This window comes from Colletes gigas, unplaced genomic scaffold (genome assembly GCF_013123115.1).
Source record: "Colletes gigas isolate AHSC1104 unplaced genomic scaffold, ASM1312311v1 Colletes_gigas_Sc00057, whole genome shotgun sequence".
NCBI lineage: Eukaryota > Metazoa > Arthropoda > Insecta > Hymenoptera > Colletidae > Colletes > Colletes gigas.
Genome location: NW_025106686.1, coordinates 436,071 through 461,627, shown reverse-complemented (window position 1 = coordinate 461,627; position 25,557 = coordinate 436,071). Strand labels below are relative to the sequence as shown.

The window sequence follows — 25,557 nt, the reverse complement described above, 5'->3', positions numbered from 1 at the left end:
GCCTCCAAAGCTAAACAAACATTTTGAATTATGAATCTATTTTTGAATAAGCATAGTATGCAGTATGTATATTTATTGAGTTTTAACAAATACTTCTTTTTAAAAGCTTTTCTTTATATATGTATCTATGTGATTCAAATTTTTTAACTGTAAGTCAAATAATCCATTTCTTAATCTAATTTCGCTTTATAAATACTTATTTACTTGGCGATTTGGCGTAGATTTACATTTTTAAATTTTCGCTACTTACGATATTTATAGGATTTTCCACCTTGATTATTTTATAAACAAGTGCCACCGTTAACATCGTTCTTGACATTAAGAGGAGGTACTCTAATATTTGTAATATCATGGATACTTTTCATATTATTTGCAGTATTTTTGTTACACTATACGAGTAAAAAACTATACTTTGACTCGTTCCAGATCTATCTTGATACGATACAATCCAAAACTTGGCTACCACGAATATAATATTCTGTATTAGTATCTACCACATGATTATTATCCACTTTAACTGTATTTTATGGTTTTTATCTCGAAAAGCCGACTTCTTGGACCATCATAATCCAACTGACAGCAACTGTTCCGTTCGATTCCGCAAGCAGAATATTGGATAAGCACGGACAGACATATCGATCCTCTCTAGAGCTTTTCCCCAGGACCAGGCGCCCGTTATCGACGATTCTTCTATCGAGAATAAAAGTCGACCGTTTCTGCGCTTGCATGGCCAAGCCGATAGGGCCGTGTACGCGCGTGGACTGAACCGATGCTGATATGACAGAAAAGGGAGACGTCCATTGTTCCGTCCTTTGTCTACGAGATTTCGTGACGCTTTTGTCCCGCGAACTGCCCTCTTATTGTTGCCAGCAAGTGGGAGATACCGTTTGCGCCCCCTCATCGATGGCGATTTAATATCTGCCAGTCTAATGTACTGGCTACGTTGACGAGGTTGATACAATTGGACGAAAATATCAAAAATATAAAACAATATATATACAGGGTGCTCCACATTTTTCCGTTCCGCACTTCAGCAGTGTGTTACTACAAATAAAACTAAGACTAAAATGTAATATAGCAAAAAATCTATAAATGCTTTGTTAAGAAGTTATGACAAAAACATGAAATGTGAAAGATATGATAACGCCGTTCCTCTCAGTTTAATACAGGACAAGACGAGATACGTATGCAGAGTTGATGTTGAGTAATATAAACATATAAATTAGGATATATTTACCGTTTTTGTAATGTTGAGTCTTAATGACAGCAAGTCTTATTCTTGCACTGAACTACGAACGTAATTTTAGTTTCGTTGTGTTTTGCAAACGAATTAAAGTGTTCAAAATGCCAAAAGCATTCTCAAATCGCGAGTATACAGATATTCATTTCATATACGGTTTATGTGCCAGAAATTCTAGAGCTGCCATTAGAAAGTGTCGTGAAATATATATTTATTTATTTATTTATAATGTTCGTACGAACAGCAAGATCATTAACGACTACGGTATATAACATACAATGTATACAACATATATACACGGTATATACAAATTAATCGCACATGTATAATAGTTAAATCCTATTATATAAACCCACTCTTTTCAGAAATGAAAGAGTTACTGTAATATGCCTTCCAGACTGCCGAGGCAGTCATTGAAATTTGTCGGAAGCTTGCATCTAATCGTACAAGATGGAACATTGGGCAGTTAAGCAAAACATATTCAACAGATAGTCTAACGTTACAAGAGTGTGGTGCTGGAGGACAGAAAAGGAAAGGAGAGGGCGCGTTTCGTCCGGGTCTGCTAGCGGACTCGTCAGTAAGGCTTTCTAGCAGTCCCTGCCTTAGACGATTGGGATGTTGGGAAGTCGTTCGAGGAATGGATACAGTAATCGAGGGGTCGGTCGAGCTCATGTGAGAGCGCAACCCCTCTGGTGGCGAGCATGGATGGCGACGCTACAGGAGTTACAGATCGTTGGTGGATTCTTAGTAATTTTGTAGCTGTGAGTCATATTTGTGTGGCCGATTCTAAGTTGTGTGGCTACAACCTGATTCTTCCTGCCAACAATATCTGGGCATTTGTTACTCTAAATATCTTTCCTTATTTTAAATAATTTGGATCGTGGTGAGCTAGGCCAAAAATGGTTCCAACAGTTTCTAATTCTTATGTTCAGTTCTCTGATTAGGTCGTTGTGGGAGATAGGGAGGTTTTGGGATTTTAATTTTATACCATCCTTGGTCGCTAAATCGGTTTTTTCATTTCCTATAATTTCCACATGTGAGGGAATCCACGCAAATACAATTTCTTTATTACTATTTTGAATAGTTGAAATTAGCTGAAATATATGCTGGATTATCGGTTCTTTATTTTAAAAATTTTTTAAACAGGTGATGACACTTTTAGAATCTGAAAAAAGTATAAATTTGGAGTCGTTGAAGTTGATAATTAATTTTAAAGCTGTTAGAATAGCAAAAGCTTCAGCATAAAAAATAGAGCAGAAATCATGGAATCTATGTAATTTATAGCCGTCGGAAATATGATAGCGCATCCTGACCCTTCGTCGGACTTAGAACCATCAGTATAGATTTGACTGGGATCCGGATATTTCTGGATGATTTCATAAAAAAAATTTTATGAGTAACATCGTTGGTTTGTTCTCTATAATAATCAGACAATGATAAATGAACTATAGGATAGGGTGTTAGCCAGGAACGAACGCTCAACATAGAAATAGGTATTGTTGGTGGAACTTCTTGAATTATATCATTTAAATATATTTTAAGTCCTTGGGAAAAGGGTTTGGGATGGAAGTGTTTAGCATCATAATTTCTATTATATCGGGTCAAGAAAACATTATTATAAGTAGGATTTGTAGGTGTAGTTGAAAGCTTCATAGCGTATGTCAAGCTAAGTTCCCTTCTTCTAAATTCCAAGGGTTTTTCTTCGGCTTTGGCTAGGAGACTCAGAATAGGACTTGTTCAAAAAGCGCCTAAGGCAAGTCTTATACAATTAGATTGAATAGTGTTTAGAAAGTTCAAGGTGTATTTATTTGCAGAAGAGAAGACTATAGAATCATAGTCTAACTTAGATTTTATTAGCGCTTTATAGGTCTTTAAGATAACTGTTTTATCAGCACCTCAATTACGAGATGATATTACTTTGATAATATTCATTCTGCACATACATTCAGTTTTTAGATATTTAATATGGGCTTTCTAAGAAAGCTTGTGGTGAAATAAAAGGCCAAGTATTTTGATCTGATTTGATATTTGGTTATCTTGTGCTCCTAACTTTAGCTTAGTACTTGGGTAGATTTTGCTAGACCTAGAGAAAATAATAAATTCGGATTTACTATCTGAAAATTTGAAACCTGCATTATTAGACCATTTCTGTATTTTGGTAAGTGTGTCTTGGAGGATATATTGAATAGTGGTCATATTTTTACTACTGCACAGAACTGAAATGTCTTCGGCGGAAATGCAAAATTTAACTGGCCGTGGAATGACTGAAGAAACTTCATTAATCGCGAGTATCGTGAAATGTTTCCTAATAGAAGAGTACCACATCACACAGTCTAGACTTCATCAGCAGTTGTATGAAACGGGTTTCATCCTGTATCTAAGAGAAATGAAGTTTCATCTTTACGGAATACGCAACGATCTGCAAGAATTGAAAATTATTTCGAAAATTTTCCTGCATCAAGTATTCGTCGTGCTTCTTATCGGCCGCAAGTACCTGAAAGCACTATTTAGAGAATGCTGAAAACTACTAACATGAATCCATATCATTACACTTATGTGCACAACTTATTACCATGTGACTTCATTAAGAGGATGCAATTTTGCTAAATTACTCCTCTGTAATTGATATACTTATATACTGGGTGAAGTATTCTGATTAGAAAAAAATGAAAGAGAAAAAAGTTTTATAGTTTCTTATGACCAGGGTATATCAATTTTGCATATTTACATTATTCTTCGAAAAACGATATCGACTTTCAATTTTTTAAATGGAATACCTTATAATTTTTAAGTCGTCTGGAAACATTTGTCAAGACGAATGCACCACCATATAATTGCAGAATTGTCGCTGTCCTACTGGTCATAGGAAACTATAAAACTTTTTTCTCTTTTATTTTTGTTTAATCATCGCAGTAACTTTGTTTGCGGGTGCGTGAATTGATTTGGTATTTCATTAACGTGTCTGACTATTATTGACTATTTCTACTTGCGTTGGTGCTTCTAAACGTTGACAGTATGTGCTGCTGATTTTAATTAGCTGTTACTAATTAAAAATTTTTAAAACCGACGAAATACAGAAAATGTGATATCGTATATAATATTTAAATTACTATACGGTAATTGCTATACTTGAATACACAAATAGTTACAGGGCAGGTGATTTAACAGAACAGAAGATGATTCTACTTGTAAAAGCAGAACGAAAGCGACGAATAAAATTTGTTTGTACGACGTTTAATTTTCTAGAAAATCAGTTTAAAAAATTCTTGATGATTAAATACAAATTAACTAGCAGGTTTAATTATCACTCGTCGTTTCCAATTGCGTTGATTTTTGTAAATATTAGCAGTTACATGGTATCACCTAAATAATTAGTTAAAAATAACTAAGCGATATAAAAAGTATTCCATTAGATTTAAATTATTTCGATGTAATTGTTGTAAGTGTTTCTATATACATAACGCTACGGGTTAGGAAGTACATTGACAACGAATTGAAAGTGTAAAATAAACCTGGGCAAAAATTTATTTCAAATAGTAATTTAAAAATAGTCATTTCAAATAAAGTTAATTGATATTTTATAAATCAGGTATTTTGATTGATCTTAGGTTCTTTATTTGGGCAATTAATGGTAAATTCAAATACAAAACTTTTTGTTTCCAAGTAACGTTCAAAAAAGGCAATAATATGTAGGAATAATCGTAGTAAATATGCGATAGATATGATAATATCTAATTGTAATAATATACATAAAAGCAAAAAACATAATAATTATACATTATATACTATCAGTGATATTGATAAACTATAATATATATTCATCGTAGGAAAAATGTGTTTTAGCTTTTAACAGAATTCTATTAAAAAACAAATTATTTTCGTCAAAACCATATAACAAATAATTAATTTTATAAGGTGGAAAATAAATCATTTGATTGGAAATACATTAATTGATTTTCAATTTGAAATACTTTATGAAACAATGGTGTTATTTCGAAATATTTGTCAAATAACTCTGAAAATTAATTTTGTAATAATGTATTTCGAGGATATCACAAAACGCCCAAGTCTGATACGAAGCTTCATTTTCAAAAAAATCTATTTCGAACATTCATGGTCCTCGCGTGATGATAAAATACATCTTGATTGGCCTGTCCGGCTATACGTCGTTATTTCTACTTGGAGCGGCGTTTATAAACAGTAACAGTAGCGTGGTGTTGTTTTTCTTTAATTAACTAGGGAGATTGACAAAAAGCAGAAAATATCACACCACGATTAATATTTTTATAAATTACTCCGTGGTAATTGCTATAGTTACATATATAGATTATTATGGGATAGACAGTATGACCGAGTGGGACTGATTCTAACAAGATTCTGTAAGTGTAAAATCCAATCAAATTTTTTCTAATAGTGCATCATTTTCAAAGAAATAGATTTAAAAATTTGTTATTTTCATTTGCACTGATGTTTATGAAAAGTGCCAATAGTCTCGTATTATATGTTTCAATGGATTATAATTAGTAAGAAAAAAGTAGAATCAATGATAGAGAAATAGTTTTAATTGTTTCCATTATTTTCTCGCCATTTATTAATTTGCTCCATAGACTAGGGCGACAGATCTGAAAAATATAAGACATCGTATCAATCATTCTACTACTTTTTATAGTCTGCCTATCCTTGAATGACCTTGTATTATAGTTCGTTAAAATCGTCTAAATAGTCACTATCGAAATTGATCTTTAAATCTAACGTTGCTACAATGGGTCTCTTCTACATATACCGTATAATTGTTATACAACAAATTATTTTATGATAACGAAAGTATTGATATACTGTATATAAATTGTTACGCGACAACTTTTATGTACATTATCTAACAGAAAACAGAAGATGAATTGCACAAAATACGACGCAGACTATGACCGTTATAATCAGTCAAATGTTCTACCATAATCCATCAAACGCGACATTTTAAAATATCAAGAAGAGTCTAAAATATCACAATTTCACAGTATCTCTTTTGCCCATCCTTCAAAGTTCTTTAACACATAGTTCTTAATTCTCCGCAATTATGATAGGTTTGTACACTGCTTTCCCCCCAAAATAGTCACACAGACCACTACTAGGCATTTAAAAAATTCAGAATTTATTTAACTCGTTCACTGCCAGATGAACATACAATTTTCTGCAAGACTAAAATTGTGATTTTAGATAATGGAATTTAAAATTTGTTTCATTACTTATTTTTGTAACCTAAAGTTTGCTAAAATTTGTAAATATTATCCAAATTGATTTCTATCAACATCTTAACTTGAGAATTAATTTTTCTAGTTCCACTAGTGCAAAATCACCCATATGGTGACATGGCAGTCAAAGTGTTAAGTAGTTTGAACTTTTTTAAATATCAAATTAGATCCTAATTTTTCTTCCTTTCTCTTAAAGAGTTGCCCTTTTTGAAAAATATGTCGTTCACTTTCTACTTTCCTCGTCTGTTCGTGCAAAATTAAAGTATTTCAGTACCCCGCTTCTGGTGACATTTTCTCATTAAAAAGAGGCAACTGGAACAACCTTTTTGTCTGACAGCGACCTAACGATTTACATTATCCCTAACCCAGACCTTGCTTCGTGTTTCCCTCCCGCGTACTATAACTTCCACATACATACGTTCTGTAGGCTGTGTAACCTGAATTTCTTCCATTTGAAAATCTCCCGAGGCCTCGCTTTGTCCCAAACGTCGCAAACGCGATAAGACGAGGATCCTCTAATTTGATTCAAACCGACCCGTCTTCCACGGCGTCTTACAAGGCCTTGTTAAAGCGCAAGAACGGTTACGGCTGAAAAATTTCACGGGGATGGACCACTTTCATTTCACTGAATATTTATGAGTCTTCGGGGCGAAAAGAGGGGAAAGAGCAAAGTGTACCTTGGAGATTCTCGTCGAGAACGACCCACGCAGACTGAATAAAACAAGCGACGATATCGCGATACGATATCGAGTCTCACCTCATAATTCCTCGTTCAAGGGTGGGGATTTAAACTGGGCGGTCGTATCGAGAGATTAACCTTCTGCCTTCTGATTTAGAGGTTAGATCATCCTGAGAGGTTCCAACAATTAATTTCTTTTTTTAATTAACGTTTGCATAGAGTATGGTTTTTATTTTATTTATTCTTGCCCTAAAGTGTAAGTCTTTAACGCGTTGACCTTATTTTTAAATTTAATAAATTAAAATTAAAATTTCATGATTTAAGTGACACTGTTCCTTAACATATTGACTCACATATACAGGGTGTTTCGCATTTTCCCGTACACACTTCAGCAGTGTGTTCTACAAGTAAAACTAAGACTGAAATGTTATACAGGGTGTTCGACCACCCATAGGAAAAATTTTAATGAGAGATTAATAAGACGAAATTCAAGAATATCAATTTGTTGATTGACGCTTTGCTAAAAAGTTATTAAAAAATTAAATTAAAAAATTTCAAATCATTCTGAAAAAATTATTTTCGGTTACGGGGGTCAATTGCAATCATTTTTTGTGAATAGACATACCCTCGAAATCCGACGCATTTTTGAGAAAAAAATTCGAGTAGGTGCTGACATTTTTCGGCGAAATTGAAAAGTTTCAAATCACTCTGGAAAAATTATTTTCGATTGCAGGGACCAATTCCAATCATTTTTAGTCAATGCACATACCCTCGAAATCTTAACCATTTTCGAGAAAAAAGTTCCTTTCCGAAAATATAATTTCCGGCCAGAAATGTCACTTCAAAATTTTGTGTTTATCTTTAAAACGTCATAACTTTTAAACGGATTGAAGAACATGTAGAAATTGTAACAATATTGAAAAAGTTGTTCCTTGACCCCGTAAAGTGAGAAACAAATATTTTTTATACGACATTTTTAAAAATGACGTATAGCACCTCTTTGGATTTATCTCAGTACCTGTTCTTAGTTTCTGAAGAAAAAAATATTGCATTCGATCGGATTAGTACTACATGATGCAGTCCATCCTACCAAACAATTTTTGCGTGAACATTTTTTTAATAACAACTCCTTCCGAGATATCCTGCTGTACTCATTTAAACAAGACACCCTCTATATACAAATATATTAAAATATTCAAGGAACAATGTATTCGGACATGCACTTTTCTCACAAAAAATTCACAAACTACCCATTTTTCCGTATTTATAGTCTTATCCCTTAAAAGGGCATAGAACTCTAAAATTTAAAATATTTTTCTCCTATAAATTCGTAGCTGGAAGTCTTAGAATTGATATCTATGAGTAGTTCTATACCGAAGTTTGCATTATTAGGCAAATTATAGTCCGTTAGTACTAAAATTAGGCAAATATTACAATATGAAAAATTGTTCTTTTTCGAAACATTAAATTTGATATTAATATTTATAATACACCACATTGATGAGCAAGCAGTTTTTCATTTTTGATTCAATTTATTAATTATTGCAAAAAGAGTGAATCAATTTATCACAAAAATTGAATTTAAGACTACTAATCATAGGTCAAAATTAAAATACTGAAAAAAGTTCTCATGAACCGAAAACAAATATAAATTATAAAAAAATTCTCCTTCTATTAATTTCGATAATATTTACATGTACAATATACACCATTTAGATACTCGTGAGGAAACAATGTCAATTTTTAATGTTCCTGGATCTTCGATGCGTAGAAATGTTTCTCGGATATTTTTTGAAATACGAGTTACAAGTAATTAATATTATTTAGCAATATATACTGCCTTACAAACAAAAGACAATTATAGATGTGCAGTTATTTTTACTGATTGTAGTTGGTAGCGTTGGAACGGAGATATGAGGGGGAATCCCGTGATAGAGGGCCCAGTAGTGTGTAATGGCGTTGTGAGGGAACACGTGTAGAAATACTTATGTACGTTCATTGTTAAAATAGAAATAAATGTGTTGAAATAATAATGAGTTGTATAGAATTGTTTAGAATGAACCAAACACAATCCCAACAATAGAAATACTACTTACAAACTAATTTAAATTACATAATTGTTCACATGATTTTGTTTCAGTTTTTATATTATTTCCGTTGTAAAATAAAATTTGTTTTGGAAAGCAGGAGAAACGATTTGTAGACTCAATGGGCGCTAAATATTAAATTCTTGTATTATCGAACCTGTGAATTACTGTATATTATAGAATGGGTCATAAATGACCCGAAGTTGGCCACTCGTGTATTTATTAATTTGTTGACCGTCTGGGGATTAATTTATGCCGTAAATGTAATCTGTGTTGCTAAAAAACCGCCGACACCATGTTACAGAATAAGGGTTCGAAACGAAACGCTTCGAGCTTATTTTTAACCCACGACATGAACAAGTTCGCCGATCCTACGCGAAATTGGCAATCTGCACTTTCGCCGATACGGCTTAAATATTTAAACTGCTCTGAGCATAGAGAAAGTAAGTGAGAGTGGATATCAATAACTGAAATTGAATATTAAAATGCGTTTAAATTATTTATGAGAAGAATGCGCTTCACGGATAGATATATAAATCTTGCAAACGCATCGAAAAGCATCTCCGCTTCTCGATTCCTATCAAACGTAATTTCCGTCTTACGGATTCGATCGATTTGAACGTATTACGGTTCGTTTTAATCCTTTCGGGCGTCAGATTTAAATTGCTCAACGATTACGTGCTACTATTAAATATCTATACGACACGAATCGATATTAATTCTTTAGTAGGTTGGCTGGAAATTGAAACATATGTAGTTGTTCTAACAGGTTCTGACAGATCCCGAGAGTAATTAAAATGAAAGCAAACGACGCTCATTTTTTCTTTATATTTCGGAATTTTTTTGTATTTTTTCGACTATCTATGTTAAGGATTCTGAAGGAACCTTAACATCGCGAGGTTTATGATACGGACGTGACTTCTCCGCTATTTTTGAGGATTAGGCCTTCAAGACATTTTTACTTGATAAATTAGGATACGGCCATTGAGGAACCTCCAAACTCCACACGGGACTTGGAATCCTTGGAGCTCTTTCTTGCCTCAATAGCGATTTACGTATCGTAAACCCGCGTTGGCACACAGCTGCGGACCACCGGGGTCTCGCGGTCATTGGGTATTCCCAATGATAATAATAATGCAGCGTTCTCGCTCACTCCTGCATGGTCTACCTGGACACTGGACAGCAGGGTGGGCGGGAATGTTGCAAAATGCAGGAAACGCCCTGCCAAGGTGACAACTTTGAGGATTGGCTTGACCAATCCTCCCACCGGGTCGCGCTGCGCGTTTTCGTCACCTTGGCAGGGGAAACCGAGCTTAGGTTAAGGGTAGTTTTACTTCTTAGCATTAGATTCGTTTGATCGAGCCTTACACACTCGAGTCGACTCTCCGCAAGTAAAACCATTCTTGTGTAATTAAAAAGAGCACCGGGCTCTTCCTTGAAGCAACGGGCTTCAAGGTTACCGGTAATTTCCCAAACAACAGTTTGGGTGGTCCTTCGAGAACGGAAAGGGAACACAGTACGGAGCTGTGTAATACGCACGGTCCGCGCACTACAGAGCAAGAGGGCATAGTAGCTTCGCGGCCAAAACAATCTATCTTTGTGGTCCGATAGTAATATAAAATGTAGTTTATTCAGATCTAATAAACCATACAGCGAAATTAGAAAGGTAGCGAAGAAAAGATGTTTTATAAAACTGTTTCGATAGTAATACACAAGAACGGGAATTCCCCGCGCCCGTCTAGCGGACTTTATTTGGGGGTTCCCCTACGGTCGACCAGTACTCCAACGTAGAGCGCCATCGTGCGGTCATAAGCGTGCCACAATCTCCCATAAATACATTAATGATGGAAAAATGCACTATGCCTGTTTAATAATTTTTCATATCTCAAGATGATATCTGCTTATTAACATGCTGGTAAGTACATTTAATAAAATTCAGAGACATTGAGAAATATTCCTTTTCTAATAATATATAACATAATGTATTTGGTGCTGTTTAATAAATTTTGTCCCGATTCATTAAATTTAAGTGGCTTAAAATAATATTAATAACTGTTTATCTAATAAATTTGAAACGAGTAATGCTGGTTCTATTGATAAATTAAAGATAAAACTGTAATCTCACAAGAATAATTTAGGCGTGTATTTAATGTAATTATTTCGATTTCCTTTTAACATTGCAAACATAGTAAACAATACACAATTTAGAATAAGAGAAAAATATCATAATAAGAAAAGAATAATAACAGAGTGATACTAAAAATTCATTTAAGAAATGAGACTTTTAATTGATAAATTAAATAAAATAATCTTTATGCAACTATCTAAATTATATATCTTAATACATTGTAATAATAAAAGCTTTAAATTCTATTGTATGTACAAATTTCCCCATTTTATACATAATAAATATATCTACGTGTGAAAAGAATTATGTAAAACAATCAATATAAAAAGAAGAGGAAAGAACAAATATTTAATAATTAAAACTTTTTAAGTATGTTCGTTATGCCCGTGGATGACTTACGTCTTTCATTGATGGGTTACAATCATAAAAATAATTTTCTTTATTCCATTGAGCATTATTTTTTAAATAATCAACAATAACTTTTAGAAAGCAGTGTTAATTGATAACAAACGGAATGTTCTTCGTTTAAAAAAGGAAGGAGAAAATATTAAATAAGGTTCTTAGGGTATCTTGAAAAAAAGATGGAATCTTTTTAGAAATAAACGCTATTTTTAAGTGTTCATCACAAATATAATTATTACTAAATTCTATTAGTTTCTAAATTTTCGAGGTCGATGGAACAAGAATCAATACAAATTTAACAGATACCGATATGTGAAAGTTGATTTTATGGCACAATGATACTAACTGTTCCAGTAATTGATTAAACAAAAATAAAATGTTACATCTCCTACAAACTCAATAAAATTGATTAAAAACAACATATGCATATACCAGCGATATAAACAACGTAAAAAAAGTTGAAAATTAAAGAATTTTTTTTTTTAATTGAATGTTTAAGGTCACATGCACCTTCTTAGGTTATGAGTGACCACGATTGCTTTGGAACTGTAAGGTACTTATGTAGGTTCATAATTATCTTGAAGGCTTACAGTTTGTGATAGATTCCGATATCTTTCAGGAAGGCTAGGATTTTCCTGCATGAGTCTGTCTTTTGTAGCATGCTTGTTACGCTTGATATATTATATCGCATCCTTTTGGCACAATATTTGGGGCATTGGACTAGGATGTGTTCGATGGAGATTTGTTCGTTGCATACTTCACACACCATTGGGCTTGATTTGGTGATTAGGAAGGAATGGGTTATTCTGGTGTGGCCTATTCTTAATCTGGTTAGAATCACTTGATTTCTTCGGTTCATGTAAACTGCCGGGCTAATGTCATATACATTGTCGCGAATTTTGTGTAGTGCAGTAGATCTTGAGGTTATCCAATCTTGGTTCCATCGTTCCTTTGCAGCTTTGGTGAGATATTTTTGGAGATCTTGACAGGGAACAGGTATAGAACATGTTTCAGATGTGGAGGTGCTCGCTTCCTTTGCCGCTGAATCTGCCGCTTCGTTTCCTTTAATACCTACATGTGATGGGATCCAGGAGAATAGGAGGTTTTTCCCAGAGCTGTTAAGAGCAACATTTTTTTCGATAATATTTTGTATTATTGTATTGTCGGTTTCCAGATTTTGTAAAGCGGATATAGTACTTAGGGAGTCGGTTAATATAATAAATTTATTGTATGCTGATTTCTCAACATATAGCAGGGCCTGGAGGATAGCATAAGCCTCGCTCGAGAAGATTGAGTAGGAATCCGGTAACTTGAAAAGGAGTTTGTCTTCTGGGGTGCATACTGCGCATCCTGTCCCTTCTTTTGACTTCGACCCATCCGTAAATAGTTGTTTGTGGTTTGGGTAATCATTAGTTAGTTCAAGAAACAGGGATTGTATGATGTTTCGATCTGTATTTTTGGTGACTTGTAAGAATTTGTCTATTACACAAGGTGGGTGTATTGTCCATGGAGCAATCGCTAATTGTTTTCTGACGAGAACTGGGGAAATTTCAGTTTGCATGTCTTGCAAGTATTTTTTAAGTCGGAAGTTCAGTGGTTTCGGATGCGTAGGTTTTATGCGGAGGCTGAGTGATTGTTCATCTGACGTTATTAGGCCATGTATAGGGTTTGATGGTGTGGAAAGTTTGGCAACCGCGTAGGTTAGACTTAATTGTTTTCTTCTGACTTCAAGTGGTTGTACATTGGCTTCGGCTAGTAATGCGACGACTGGGCTAGTCCTGAATGCTCCGGATGCAATTCTGACTCCCGCATTATGGATAGGTGACATTATTTTAAGAAGGTGCGGGTTTGCCGAGTCATAGACAATTGAGCCGTAGTCGATTTTAAAGAGAATTAGAGCTTTGTATGTTTTGATCAGAATATGGAATTCAGCTCCCCAGCTTTTTGATGCTATGGTTTTTATGATATTTAATTTCCGGGTACATTCGGTTTTTAGGTTCTTAAGGAATGGAATCCATGTGTGTTTTTTATCGAAAACCAGTCCAAGAATTTTGGAGGTGTCTGTTGTTTTTAGTTGGTGTCGCCCGAGATACAATTGGAGTTGGTAATTTTTATCCTTCCTACTACTTGAGAAAATAGTTACCATAGTTTTGTTCTTGGAGAATTTAAAGCCAGTTAGTGATCCAAAGTTTTGGAGTCTGTCCAGATTGTCTTGCAAAATTTGTTGGCTAGTTTTGATATCTTTCCCGGTGATATAAATTGTACAGTCATCCGCAAATAAAACATGCTTGACTGGTTTGGTGAAAATATTTGTAATTTCATTTATTGCTACTAGAAATAATGTTACACTTATTACTGAGCCTTGTGGTACTCCGTTTTCGATTATGGTTTTCGAGAGGTGACCGTTTACTCGGACATAAATTGATCTGTTTCTGATAAAGTTGCTAATGAATTGAAGCATATTTCCCTTGACGTTTAGTTTCTGTAATTTTTGTAGAATCCGGTGTCTCCATACCATATCATATGCTTTTTCGATATCTAGGTAAACTGTGATTAGGTGCTGTTTTTTAAGGAAAGCCTCGCATATGTTTGAGTCCAACATGGCGAGACTGTCGATTGTTGATCGATACTGCCTAAAACCGTTTTGGTTTTCCGCCAGTAGGTTGTTCTTCTCTAAGTACCATCGCAGCCTTTTATTTAAAATTTTTTCTAATAGTTTGCATAGGCAGCACGTTAGAGCAATGGGTCTGTAGCTGTCAGCGTGGGATTTATTTTTGCCTGGTTTCAATATGGGAACAACTATTGCTTCATGCCAACTATCAGGGAACACGTTATTAAGCCACATGCAGTTAAAAAGTTGTAAGAGATATTCCACTCCTGACCTTGGCATTTGTTGTAAAAAGATATTTGGTATATTATCGGGTCCTGGACTGGAATTTTTTAGTGTTTTAATCGCTGATTGGAGTTCAACCAATACTATTTTGGTATTTAAATTGTTGTTATCTGCACTGGTGTCATGCCACAGAGATTTTTCAGCCTGAATTTTAGCGTTGAGGAAGTTTGGATCGAAATTTATATTACTAGAGTTCATAGCAAATGTGGTTGCTAATATGTTGGCTATTTCTTTGGAATCAGTTGTGATGGAACCGGTTGGTGCATTAATGGAAGTGATTTCAGAGTAGGATTTTTGACCGTTTATTTTCTTTAACTTACTCCACATTTCTTCACTTGTTGTTCTGCTATTTAGCGAAGATATGTAATCCATCCACGAATTTCTTTTGGCTTGTTTCAGGGGTTTCCTTGCTATTGCTCTTCTAAATTTGAATTCACTAAGATTTGCGTCAGTCTTATGCTTCTTGTAAACGTTGAAGGCATGTTTTTTGTTTCTTATTACGTTATCACATTCTTGGTTCCACCAGGAAAGACTTTTGTTACATTTGTTATTGGAAGTTTTGGGTACGGAATGTGAGGCTGCGTTAATAATTAGCTTTTCGAATTCTTTCAGTAGCTCGTTGATTCGTTTGCCGTTGTCATTGTTAGGAAATTCCAATAATGGAGCTTCTGTTCTATTGTTTTACGGTAGTTTGACCAATCCGCTTTTTTAAATTTCCATCTGGGAGTGATTATGAGGTTGTTTGTATTTCTTCCTATTAACTCGATAAATAGAGAAAAATGATCGCTGTTATACAAATCCTGAGAAGCTGTAAATTCTATGTTGTCATAGAGGGAAGGACTGCAGAAGACCAGATCGATTGAGCTGTAGGAGCCGTTTGTTAGATTAAAATGGGTTGGTTCGGTGGTGTTTAGTAGTACAAGGTCGGATTTGGTTATCACATTTTCTATAATTTTGCCTCTGGTATTTGTGTATGTTGACCCCCACAGCAGGTTGTGGCTATTCAGATCTCCTAACAGAATAAAAGGTTTAGGGAGTTGTTGCATAAGGGTGATTAGTTCCGCTTCCTGCAGTTGATAGTTGTTCGGGATGTACACATTGCAGATAGATATTTTCTTTCCAAGTAGCGTAACTGAGGCTGGAACTGCTTCCAGATTGGATTTGAGTAATATTTCGGAGTAGTATATGTTTTCTTTTATATATATTGCGACTCCACCGCTTGCAACTAAAGCCTCCGGTCTATTTTTAAATGTAACATTATAACCTTTGATACTGATGCATTTATTTTCATTAAAATTTGTTTCTTGTAAACATAGTATATTTGGATGGTGATCGTGGATTAGTTTTTGAAGGAGTTCGAATCGTGTATTTAGACTGTTTACGTTCCACTGTAAAATTTTGTTTAACATGGGTTGCTCTCAGGAAGTGTAGATATTTAATTTGGAGGTGGGTTAAATGTGGGGGGTAAAGTCTGTGGCTCAATCATAGTCTCATCTTCGGATGAAGGAATTGGGGAATCTGTTGACATGTTGAATTGTGGAGGTTTCAGTAGTTTTCTAGTGATCCTAGTCAAACGCTTTTTAATACTCCTGTCTTTTAGGTGAGGGTATAGTTCATGCATAAAGGATGCTAGGGTGTTGGTATCCTCTACAAATTCTGTGGCTGTCTCCTTGGTACCAGTGTATCCTTGTGCTTTTTCTATGAAGTTTTTAAGCTGATTGTAGTTTAACAATTTACCTGGTTCATCCAGCATATGTTTTATGGGATCTAGCATAGCATCTAGATTTTTGATCGTGGGGTCTGAATTGATAGTTTTTTTCTTTGGCGGTTTACGAACTGGCTCCTTCATCATATCGTTGGTGGTGCTGCTAGAAGTGTCAGTCATTTCTTCACGGGTACGTTTTAATGACGAAGGAGTTTGGTCTGTTTCCATGTTTTGTACTATTTCCAAATTTTGTGTTATTTCTATGTTTTGTGGCATTTCCATGCTTTCCATTGTTCTGTTTTGCGTTTCCCTTATTGGTTCATGGGAGACGTTTGCGTTGCTGGTATGGGGAACTATCTTAGTCGTTTCTTTAGTAGTGGCGGAGGGGGTTCCTTTCGATGTGTCGTTGCACATTGGGCGGTCTTTGTTATTTTTACAATTTTTGGCGACATGTCCTTCTTGCTTACATATGAAGCATTTTACTGCTTCGGTAGAAGGGTACACCCAGTATGTTGTTTGATCGTGTTCTATTTTCATAGATTCTGGTACCTTGTGTACGTCTTCTGGGCGTATGTACACCTGCCGACGGAAGCTAAGTATGTGTGCGTAGCCTTCTTCTGTTATGCCAGCTCTTAGGAAGGAAACGGCCGATTCTCTTTTGATTTCCAGCTCGTCGAAACATTCTTCTATTGTTGCATGTGGAATCGTTGGGTAAACATTTGAAAGTATGATGCGTTGGTATTTGTTGATGAGCGGTCTCAGATAGAGATCTGTGTTGTCGATTTTAATATGATTGTATTTACCTGTGATGTTATCCGCGGTTTCTTTGGTAGCGAGGAATACACAAATTCTGCCATTAGAAATTCTAGATATAAATCGAATGTTGCTTGGACAGGTTAGTTTTCCCAAGGCTTGGACGTAATCCCTTATCTGTATTCCCTCTTTGGCTTCAATTACGATTGCTTGTTCTTTCTTCGGGAAACTGTCACTTTGGAGGACGTTGGTGTAGCTTCGACGTTGCTGTACATTGGGGGTGTTCTTTGCAGAGAACATTTCGGTGAAAAGGTTGCACCGAGATGCTTATGAGAGAATGACCACAGGAGCTTGCACGCTCCCGTGTACGGATGATACTGATTTGCACTTAATGCACTGCTAAACGAACGAGAAACTTCACTTGAAATACTCGCGATGGCACTCGCATTCACGATACGCACGGAATTTATAACACGTCCAAACGCTTCGGCTGTCACCATGCGACTCCTAATTAAAGAATTCTTTTTCATTCAACACGTTGATTGCTAGACCAAAAGTGTAGAATTTTTTAGGAGACCAAAACTTCGATTTTAGACAATTGTAAATTACATAAATTGAAAGTTTTAATATTTATTTTTGAGACCAAATTCAAAATTCAAAGGTAGCGAAGAAGAAATGTTTTATAAAACGGTTTCGATAGTAATATACAAGCACGGGAATTCCCCGCGACCGACTGGCGAGTTTTACTTAGGGGTTCCCCTACGGTCGACCAGTACTCTAACGTAGAGCGCCATCGTGCCTCCATAAGTTTTACATAATTATGAACGTCTTCTTAATTGTGGGATAGAACGAAGCATTGGCGAATGAAATTAAATAATAGAAAAATAATAATCACTTTAATTTCCACAAAAAATAGAATTTTTATAGTAGTACTAAATGAACTTACCAAAACAAATAAAGTATATGAGTATAGTTGGTTGTTTTTGTTTTTTAAAAAATTCGATTATGTGAACTTTACAGTTATGTTATGCGCATTCTGAGTATGCTGAGAAAAGCACAGAACTGTTTCCAACATTGAATGTTTATTTCTTGTATTCTATAATACAATATATTCGCAGCGATATAATATATTTGCTTAGAATTTTTCTTATTGACATTAGTTTATGTAAAAAAAAAGTATGCTATTTTTATATTTCATACAAATCCAAATACCTAACTTTTATTTAAATGACAAATCTATTAAAAGGAATATTGTTACTGCAAATAACCAAAATCTTATTCAACGATTAATATTTTAAACGTATTTCCATGTATTGTATACTTAGAAGAACATTATTAATGGAAAATATTGACATTATTTTGTTAGGAAAAAATAGTTCACATTTGTAAAAAACTATACTTTTAGAATATTTCGTATATTCTTTTATAATTAAACGATACATATAATTTTACATTTTCGAATAGTCCCCTTTAATAAAATACAATATTTATTTCCAACACTGTTATTTCATATAGTCAATTAAGTGTGAATGAAATGCAAGGAAATACAAAACATTTATTTTGTTCCATCAGGAGTATCTGATTTCAAAGATATTATTGAATATTGGAAATAATGTCAATAAGAGAATTATTATATGTTTCAAAGCATTTGCACACCACTTTGATCATGTAATCAAATAATTACGATTACGCAGTATGTTTGATTTAATATATATATTGTTGTCTATTTGGTTAATTTCTCTTTTCCTTCGTCATTTTGATAGAAAAGCATTATTTTTGGTTCTACACTGGTAAAATAGCATGTGCACGCACCATTGTAATTATAGTTTCTGTGGCACACTTATGGCCGCACGATGGCGCTTTACGTTGGAGTACTGGTCGACCGTAGGGGAATCCCAAAGTAAAGTTCACCAGTCGGTCGCGGGGAATTCCCGTGCTTGTGTATTACTATCGAAACAGTTCTATAAAACATCTCTTCTTCGCTACCTTTGTAATTTCGCTGTATGGTTTATTAGACCTGACTAAATTATATTTTATACTATTATTGTACCACAGTTTCAAATAGAAAATTCTGTTACAATTTTGTAACTTATAATCCAATATAGTTACCTTTACAAACATCATTATATATTTCGTTTTCGAATTATTAAAACATCATAGGGAAACATTTATCTATATTCTCGCTCATACTAAATGACAGGTAGTGGATTGACGTATTTTTACATTTTGAAAAGGTTTAGTTTTAGTTTATGTACGATAATTTGCATTGCAAAATTCTTATAAAGACGAAAAATTCTTTTTCTCCCCGTTGGCCTGTAAATTCACCTAAATATTTCAAGAATTTTACTATTTTTTAAATGTATACCTATTGTATTTTTAAAAATATTTATAATTATAATATCTAAATGATTGGTGGTACTTTTGAATTTACGGTCTAATATTAAATATATATCAAAATATACGCTACCACCGTTTATATAAAACTAGAAGGCACTTATACAAAATTTTCTTCAAAATTTTTTATTTAAATTTTTTAGATAACAAAGTAAAACACAGTAATATTAAATCGTTAATTGTAAATATTTATTGATATGCCTACAATGGGAAGGAGAAGTATCAGAAACCTTATTGCTTTTAATATTTACTTCTCTTGTTTTCAAGTTGCACAATATTTATTTTTTCATTTTCGTGTAATGTTGAAATTTCTGATTTATATTAACGAAATCATCCCCACAAAGGATTTATCGATCAATACCTGACCTTACACAATGGTTCTTTGCAATAAACTAATAACATTGTTATATAATTTTATCCTACGTTACTTGCAAAATATCCTGTTACTGTGAAATGTTTTCATACTACATGTTTGGCCACATCGTGATAGAATTTTAAACATATGCTTCGTACATTAATTCTTCTCCTTTGTTAAATACGTACGTTTGTACATACATTTGTAACAATTGACCATCAGTAATGTAAAACGAATCAGTATCATACGCAACCTATGATACAAGACAAAACACTTTTAATTATCTCAAAATAAATATTAATAAACAAACAAGAGTATACATCATGCAAACAATATTCAATATTTATTGACATCAATAAATGGTTTGTGCATATACGATTTTGCCAAGAACGGTTATTTACAAATACGTGGGTGTTTCATAATTTTCTTTATAATTGCATAACGAACGATTTTGACAATAAGTTACATCAAACGTTCGATTATCAGATTGGAAGATTTATTCTATACGATTGTATCCTAAAATGAAAATTAACAGTGGGACAGAACAAGATGGCAGAGAACTAAAAGGGTAACGCTTTTCTTATGACACATCATACTTTAGTTATACCAAATTGAAGCATAAATACGGTAGTTACACGAAGCTATTTATGCGGACAATCAACAGCAAACAACATCAAAATCATTTCAGAGAAGTAGTAGGTGTCGAATACCTATATCGATAAGCTTGAACCTACCTTAAGGTCTATCGGTCGAGTGTTTTCTTAGTGTTCTGCACCCAAGCGCTTTCGGCGATGCTTACAAAGGATGAAGCTTCCGAAACGTGGATGTCAAACAGAGGATCACGATGGTCCGTTTTCCCATTGCTTTTCAACGAACCATCGAGATCCTTCTGTTTGAGACCCTTGTCTGTCCGGAACATACAAGTGGTTTTCAGAAACAGCATCGAAGACGTTTGGTTGAAAAACGCCAAGAAAAGGTTTGTCTGACGGAACCAGGATCATTTGAGCGTCATGTTATGAGGACGCAAACACCCTTATAAATAAAAAATAAATTATAACTCATTGTCAATTTTTAGGTTATTTGTAGAACGTTTTAGAGGCTTTCATTCCTGTCAAAATAATACCTTTATTAATTTCTTCGAACACAAGCATAATCCAATTTTATGCAAAAAGAGTACCTACAATAGACTATCGAAATGTGTCAATTTTAATACTTTGACTTCCATCTCATCCATATATCACTTCGGAACTAAAACAATTAATTCTCAAGCTAAAATGTTAAAGGAAATAAATTTAAATAAGGTTTATGAATTTTAATGTGGTCTCGAAAATAAATATTAAGACTTTCAATTCATGTAATTTACAATTGTCTAAAATCGAAGTTTTGGTCTCCTAAAAAATTCTACACTTTTGGTCTAGCAATCAACGTGTTGAATGAAAAAGAATTCTTTAATTTTCAACTTTTTTTACGTTGTTTATATCGCTGGTATATGCATATGTTGTTTTTAATCAATTTTATTGAGTTTGTAGGAGATGTAACATTTTATTTTTGTTTAATCAATTACTGGAACAGTTAGTATCATTGTGCCATAAAATCAACTTTCACATATCGGTATCTGTTAAATTTGTATTGATTCTTGTTCCATCGACCTCGAAAATTTAGAAACTAATAGAATTTAGTAATAATTATATTTGTGATGAACACTTAAAAATAGCGTTTATTTCTAAAAAGATTCCATCTTTTTTTCAAGATACCCTAAGAACCTTATTTAATATTTTCTCCTTCCTTTTTTAAACGAAGAACATTCCGTTTGTTATCAATTAACACTGCTTTCTAAAAGTTATTGTTGATTATTTAAAAAATAATGCTCAATGGAATAAAGAAAATTATTTTTATGATTGTAACCCATCAATGAAAGACGTAAGTCATCCACGGGCATAACGAACATACTTAAAAAGTTTTAATTATTAAATATTTGTTCTTTCCTCTTCTTTTTATATTGATTGTTTTACATAATTCTTTTCACACGTAGATATATTTATTATGTATAAAATGGGGAAATTTGTACATACAATAGAATTTAAAGCTTTTATTATTACAATGTATTAAGATATATAATTTAGATAGTTGCATAAAGATTATTTTATTTAATTTATCAATTAAAAGTCTCATTTCTTAAATGAATTTTTAGTATCACTCTGTTATTATTCTTTTCTTATTATGATATTTTTCTCTTATTCTAAATTGTATATTGTTTACTATGTTTGCAATGTTAAAAGGAAATCGAAATAATTACATTAAATACACGCCTAAATTATTCTTGTGAGATTACAGTTTTATCTTTAATTTATCAATAGAACCAGCATTACTCGTTTCGAATTTATTAGATAAACAGTTATTAATATTATTTTAAGCCACTTAAATTTAATGAATCGGGACAAAATTTATTAAACAGCACCAAATACATTATGTTATATATTATTAGAAAAGGAATATTTCTCAATGTCTCTGAATTTTATTAAATGTACTTACCAGCATGTTAATAAGCAGATATCATCTTGAGATATGAAAAATTATTAAACAGGCATAGTGCATTTTTCCATCATTAATGTATTTATGGGAGATTGTGGCACGCTTATGGCCGCACGATGGCGCTCTACGTTGGAGTACTGGTCGACCGTAGGGGAACCCCCAAATAAAGTCCGCTAGACGGTCGCGGGGAATTCCCGTTCTTGTGTACTACTATCGAAACAGTTTTATAAAACATCTTTTCTTCGCTACCTTTCTAATTTCGCTGTATGGTTTATTAGATCTGAATAAACTACATTTTATATTACTATCGGACTACAAAACCAGTTTTTATATTATAGTAGTTTCATTATTAATTGCATCCTTCCATTTGAATAACGAAAGATACGTAAAACTGTCCAAAATATTTGTATGTTTCATCGATGAAAATAGTACAAAATTTTATTTTATTTAATTTATATTGTTTGATTAAAAGTTATGGGTGGAGCATATGCTACTGGTTTAGTCATTAAAATATTTTCTATTCACGATATTTTGAGCTGCCAATGAAGAAGATTGGTGGGTGTGAAACGGCAAACTCATTGATATTTTCAAACATCAACAATTTCATTGGAGCTTAAGTCGATAAAATAATGTTAATACGATTGGGGCGGGTGGTAATTAGCTGGGACCAAAAGACAACACGTTGAATGCAGAACAAGTTCCTAGGTGAAACTGGTGTCCTTTGTCATTTGAGTCATGCATGATCGAGCATTGTTATGCAACAATACGACTTGGCGGTTGCCTTGACCAGTAAACAGTCGTTTTCGCTCCAATTCGTTGCTCAAATTGATCAATTGATATTGGTAGGTGTCTGGAATCCGACGTGATTATTTCATCTGGTTTGAACAGCACATAATTCAGTTTATAAGTCACCAGAAAATTTACTTATCCAACTTAGAAAATGCAAATGAAAGTACACTTTTCTGAATCGATCGTATTTCCTCATATTCTTATATTTCCTTGTCACAAGAGTTATTATTTTACTGAAAATTTTTATAATGCTCATAAATGACTTGAATAAATGTGCAATAATTAAAATTGTACGCTTAACCAAATGCCCAAAATAAACTTTTTAAAAATCAAAACACTACCCAAAAATATTCCAGATAGATTGAAATAAAATTAGTTGAGATATATATGAAATATTAATCGATAAAATGTAATAATTTGTTGGGGAGATTATTTTCAAAAATTCAAGATTGTTCGATAACTATTTGATCAAAATAATGACAACAAAATATAATTTTAGTATTTTCTTCAGTCTTGACACAAGTAAAAGACAAATGTTTCGGAAATTATATTTAATATTAGATTTCATCCAAAATTTAATTATCAACAAAATATGATTTCTAGAACATTGTTTTATAATGACAATTTGAATATGGTTATTCTGCATTTATTAGGTTACAATTTTTTTGCACGAATACTTTTGCAAATGATATTGTTAATTGCTCTTCCTACGCTTTGTTCTTTTAAGATTTTTATGAAGCGTAATTTCTCGTCTTTTGCAATGATTTTATGCAAAAATTCCTTGTAAGCGTCATTCTTTCATCAGATACAAGTGTTTAACCGTCAGTTTTTGTTATCTAGATTAAGATTCTATCCTTTTACGTTGTTTGTAAATTCTTTCAGTTTCATAGAAACGATTGGAAATAATTTTCTGATTCGCGCAAAATTGCTGCCCAAGTTTTTCTTGAGTTTGCGTTTAATTTTCAACTTAAAATGAAACTTCGGACTGTGTAGAACTAAAACCACGGAACTTTTCCATAATACCGAAGTAACCAAAGTAGTTCGTGAGGGCTTTTATAAGAAAAATTAAATAACTGCAGAAACTTTTACAAAATGTTTCATTTATTAAAATAAGAATCTTCGTAATCTACAATTCTTTCACAATGAAATACAACTTTCTAAATCCTGCTTTAATGAAATATTTTTTTTCAGAGGTAAAAAAACCTAACAACCTCAACGTCAATATATGTTTCATAGGGGAACTGACTGAAAAAGTGATATCGAAAAATGAGGGAAATGAATATCTTCCATTTAAAAGCACAAATCTGTTCACGAGTAAATTTTGCACCAGTTGAATTGAATATTTCCTTCATTAAGAAAATAAAAGTTTTTTTAAATTTTTGACTTATTACATTATGAATTCCCTACGAGATTATTCGCAGAGTAATATAAACAATATAGTATGACAAATATAAAATTAGAACATCTGAAAAATGGTAATTGTAAGTATAGATTATACGTGAGAATTGTACGCCAGAACGAGTTACATTTAATGATTGTAAAATTAAAAAATTGTCGTATTAAAAAGACAACGAGTGCTTTTTAAAACATTTAGAAATAATAGTCAACGGAAGGTTTTTATTGAAAAATTAGTAAAAGTAATTCTTTATTACTATTGATGTAGAATCTTCCTTAATGCAATGCTTCTACAAGTGATTTATCACTAGAAAATTAAAATTTTTTAATCTATTTCTACGTCGAATGATCTATCGCTGTTAAGTGCTATACATATTTTGTGGTACTTCAGTGTTGAGCAAAAAGTTAATGAACTCATCACTCAATAAATCGCAATTAACGATTAAATTTCTATTAATTGTTAATTGCGATTAATTATTATCGGTAGTAATTCAATCGACAGAAGAATAATCGATTAAAGATTAATTACTGAAATTTGTTTTGTAGTGATATTAGAATTTTATGTGAATGCTCGTCAATAATGATTAAATGACGTAATAAATATTCCGTTAAAAATGTATTCCAATTACATTTAAAAATCAACATTCATTGGATTTTGAACGATTAATTACATTAATCAACGATTGAGGTCTTTCGTCAATCGAATAATTCAATCGTTACTTTTTTAACAATTAATATTTTTAATCATCTTTGACAATCATTTAATCAAATTAAAAATTTTAATCAATTGATACTTTACACTGCTGTGACTAAACTACTACTATTTTGTTTTATGCATATCAGTGAACAGGATAGGCTATCTATTATCACATCTCTACTGAACGGGGTAAGTACTAAACAATCATAATTAATTATAACTTGCTTCGTTTGTTCGTTTCCTGCCACGTCATTAGATA

General features: G+C 33.1%; 1 protein-coding gene across 1 annotated transcript in view; it reads left to right on the top strand.

The window, feature by feature from the left end:
* Positions 1-25,557, top strand: part of LOC122403519 — a 248,202-nt gene that overhangs the window by 179,437 nt on the left and 43,208 nt on the right. Inside the window, exon 3 of the mRNA XM_043407075.1 lies at positions 25,445-25,487. Coding sequence (XP_043263010.1) covers positions 25,445-25,487 — 43 coding nt within the window. The remainder of the gene's footprint in view (positions 1-25,444; positions 25,488-25,557) is intronic.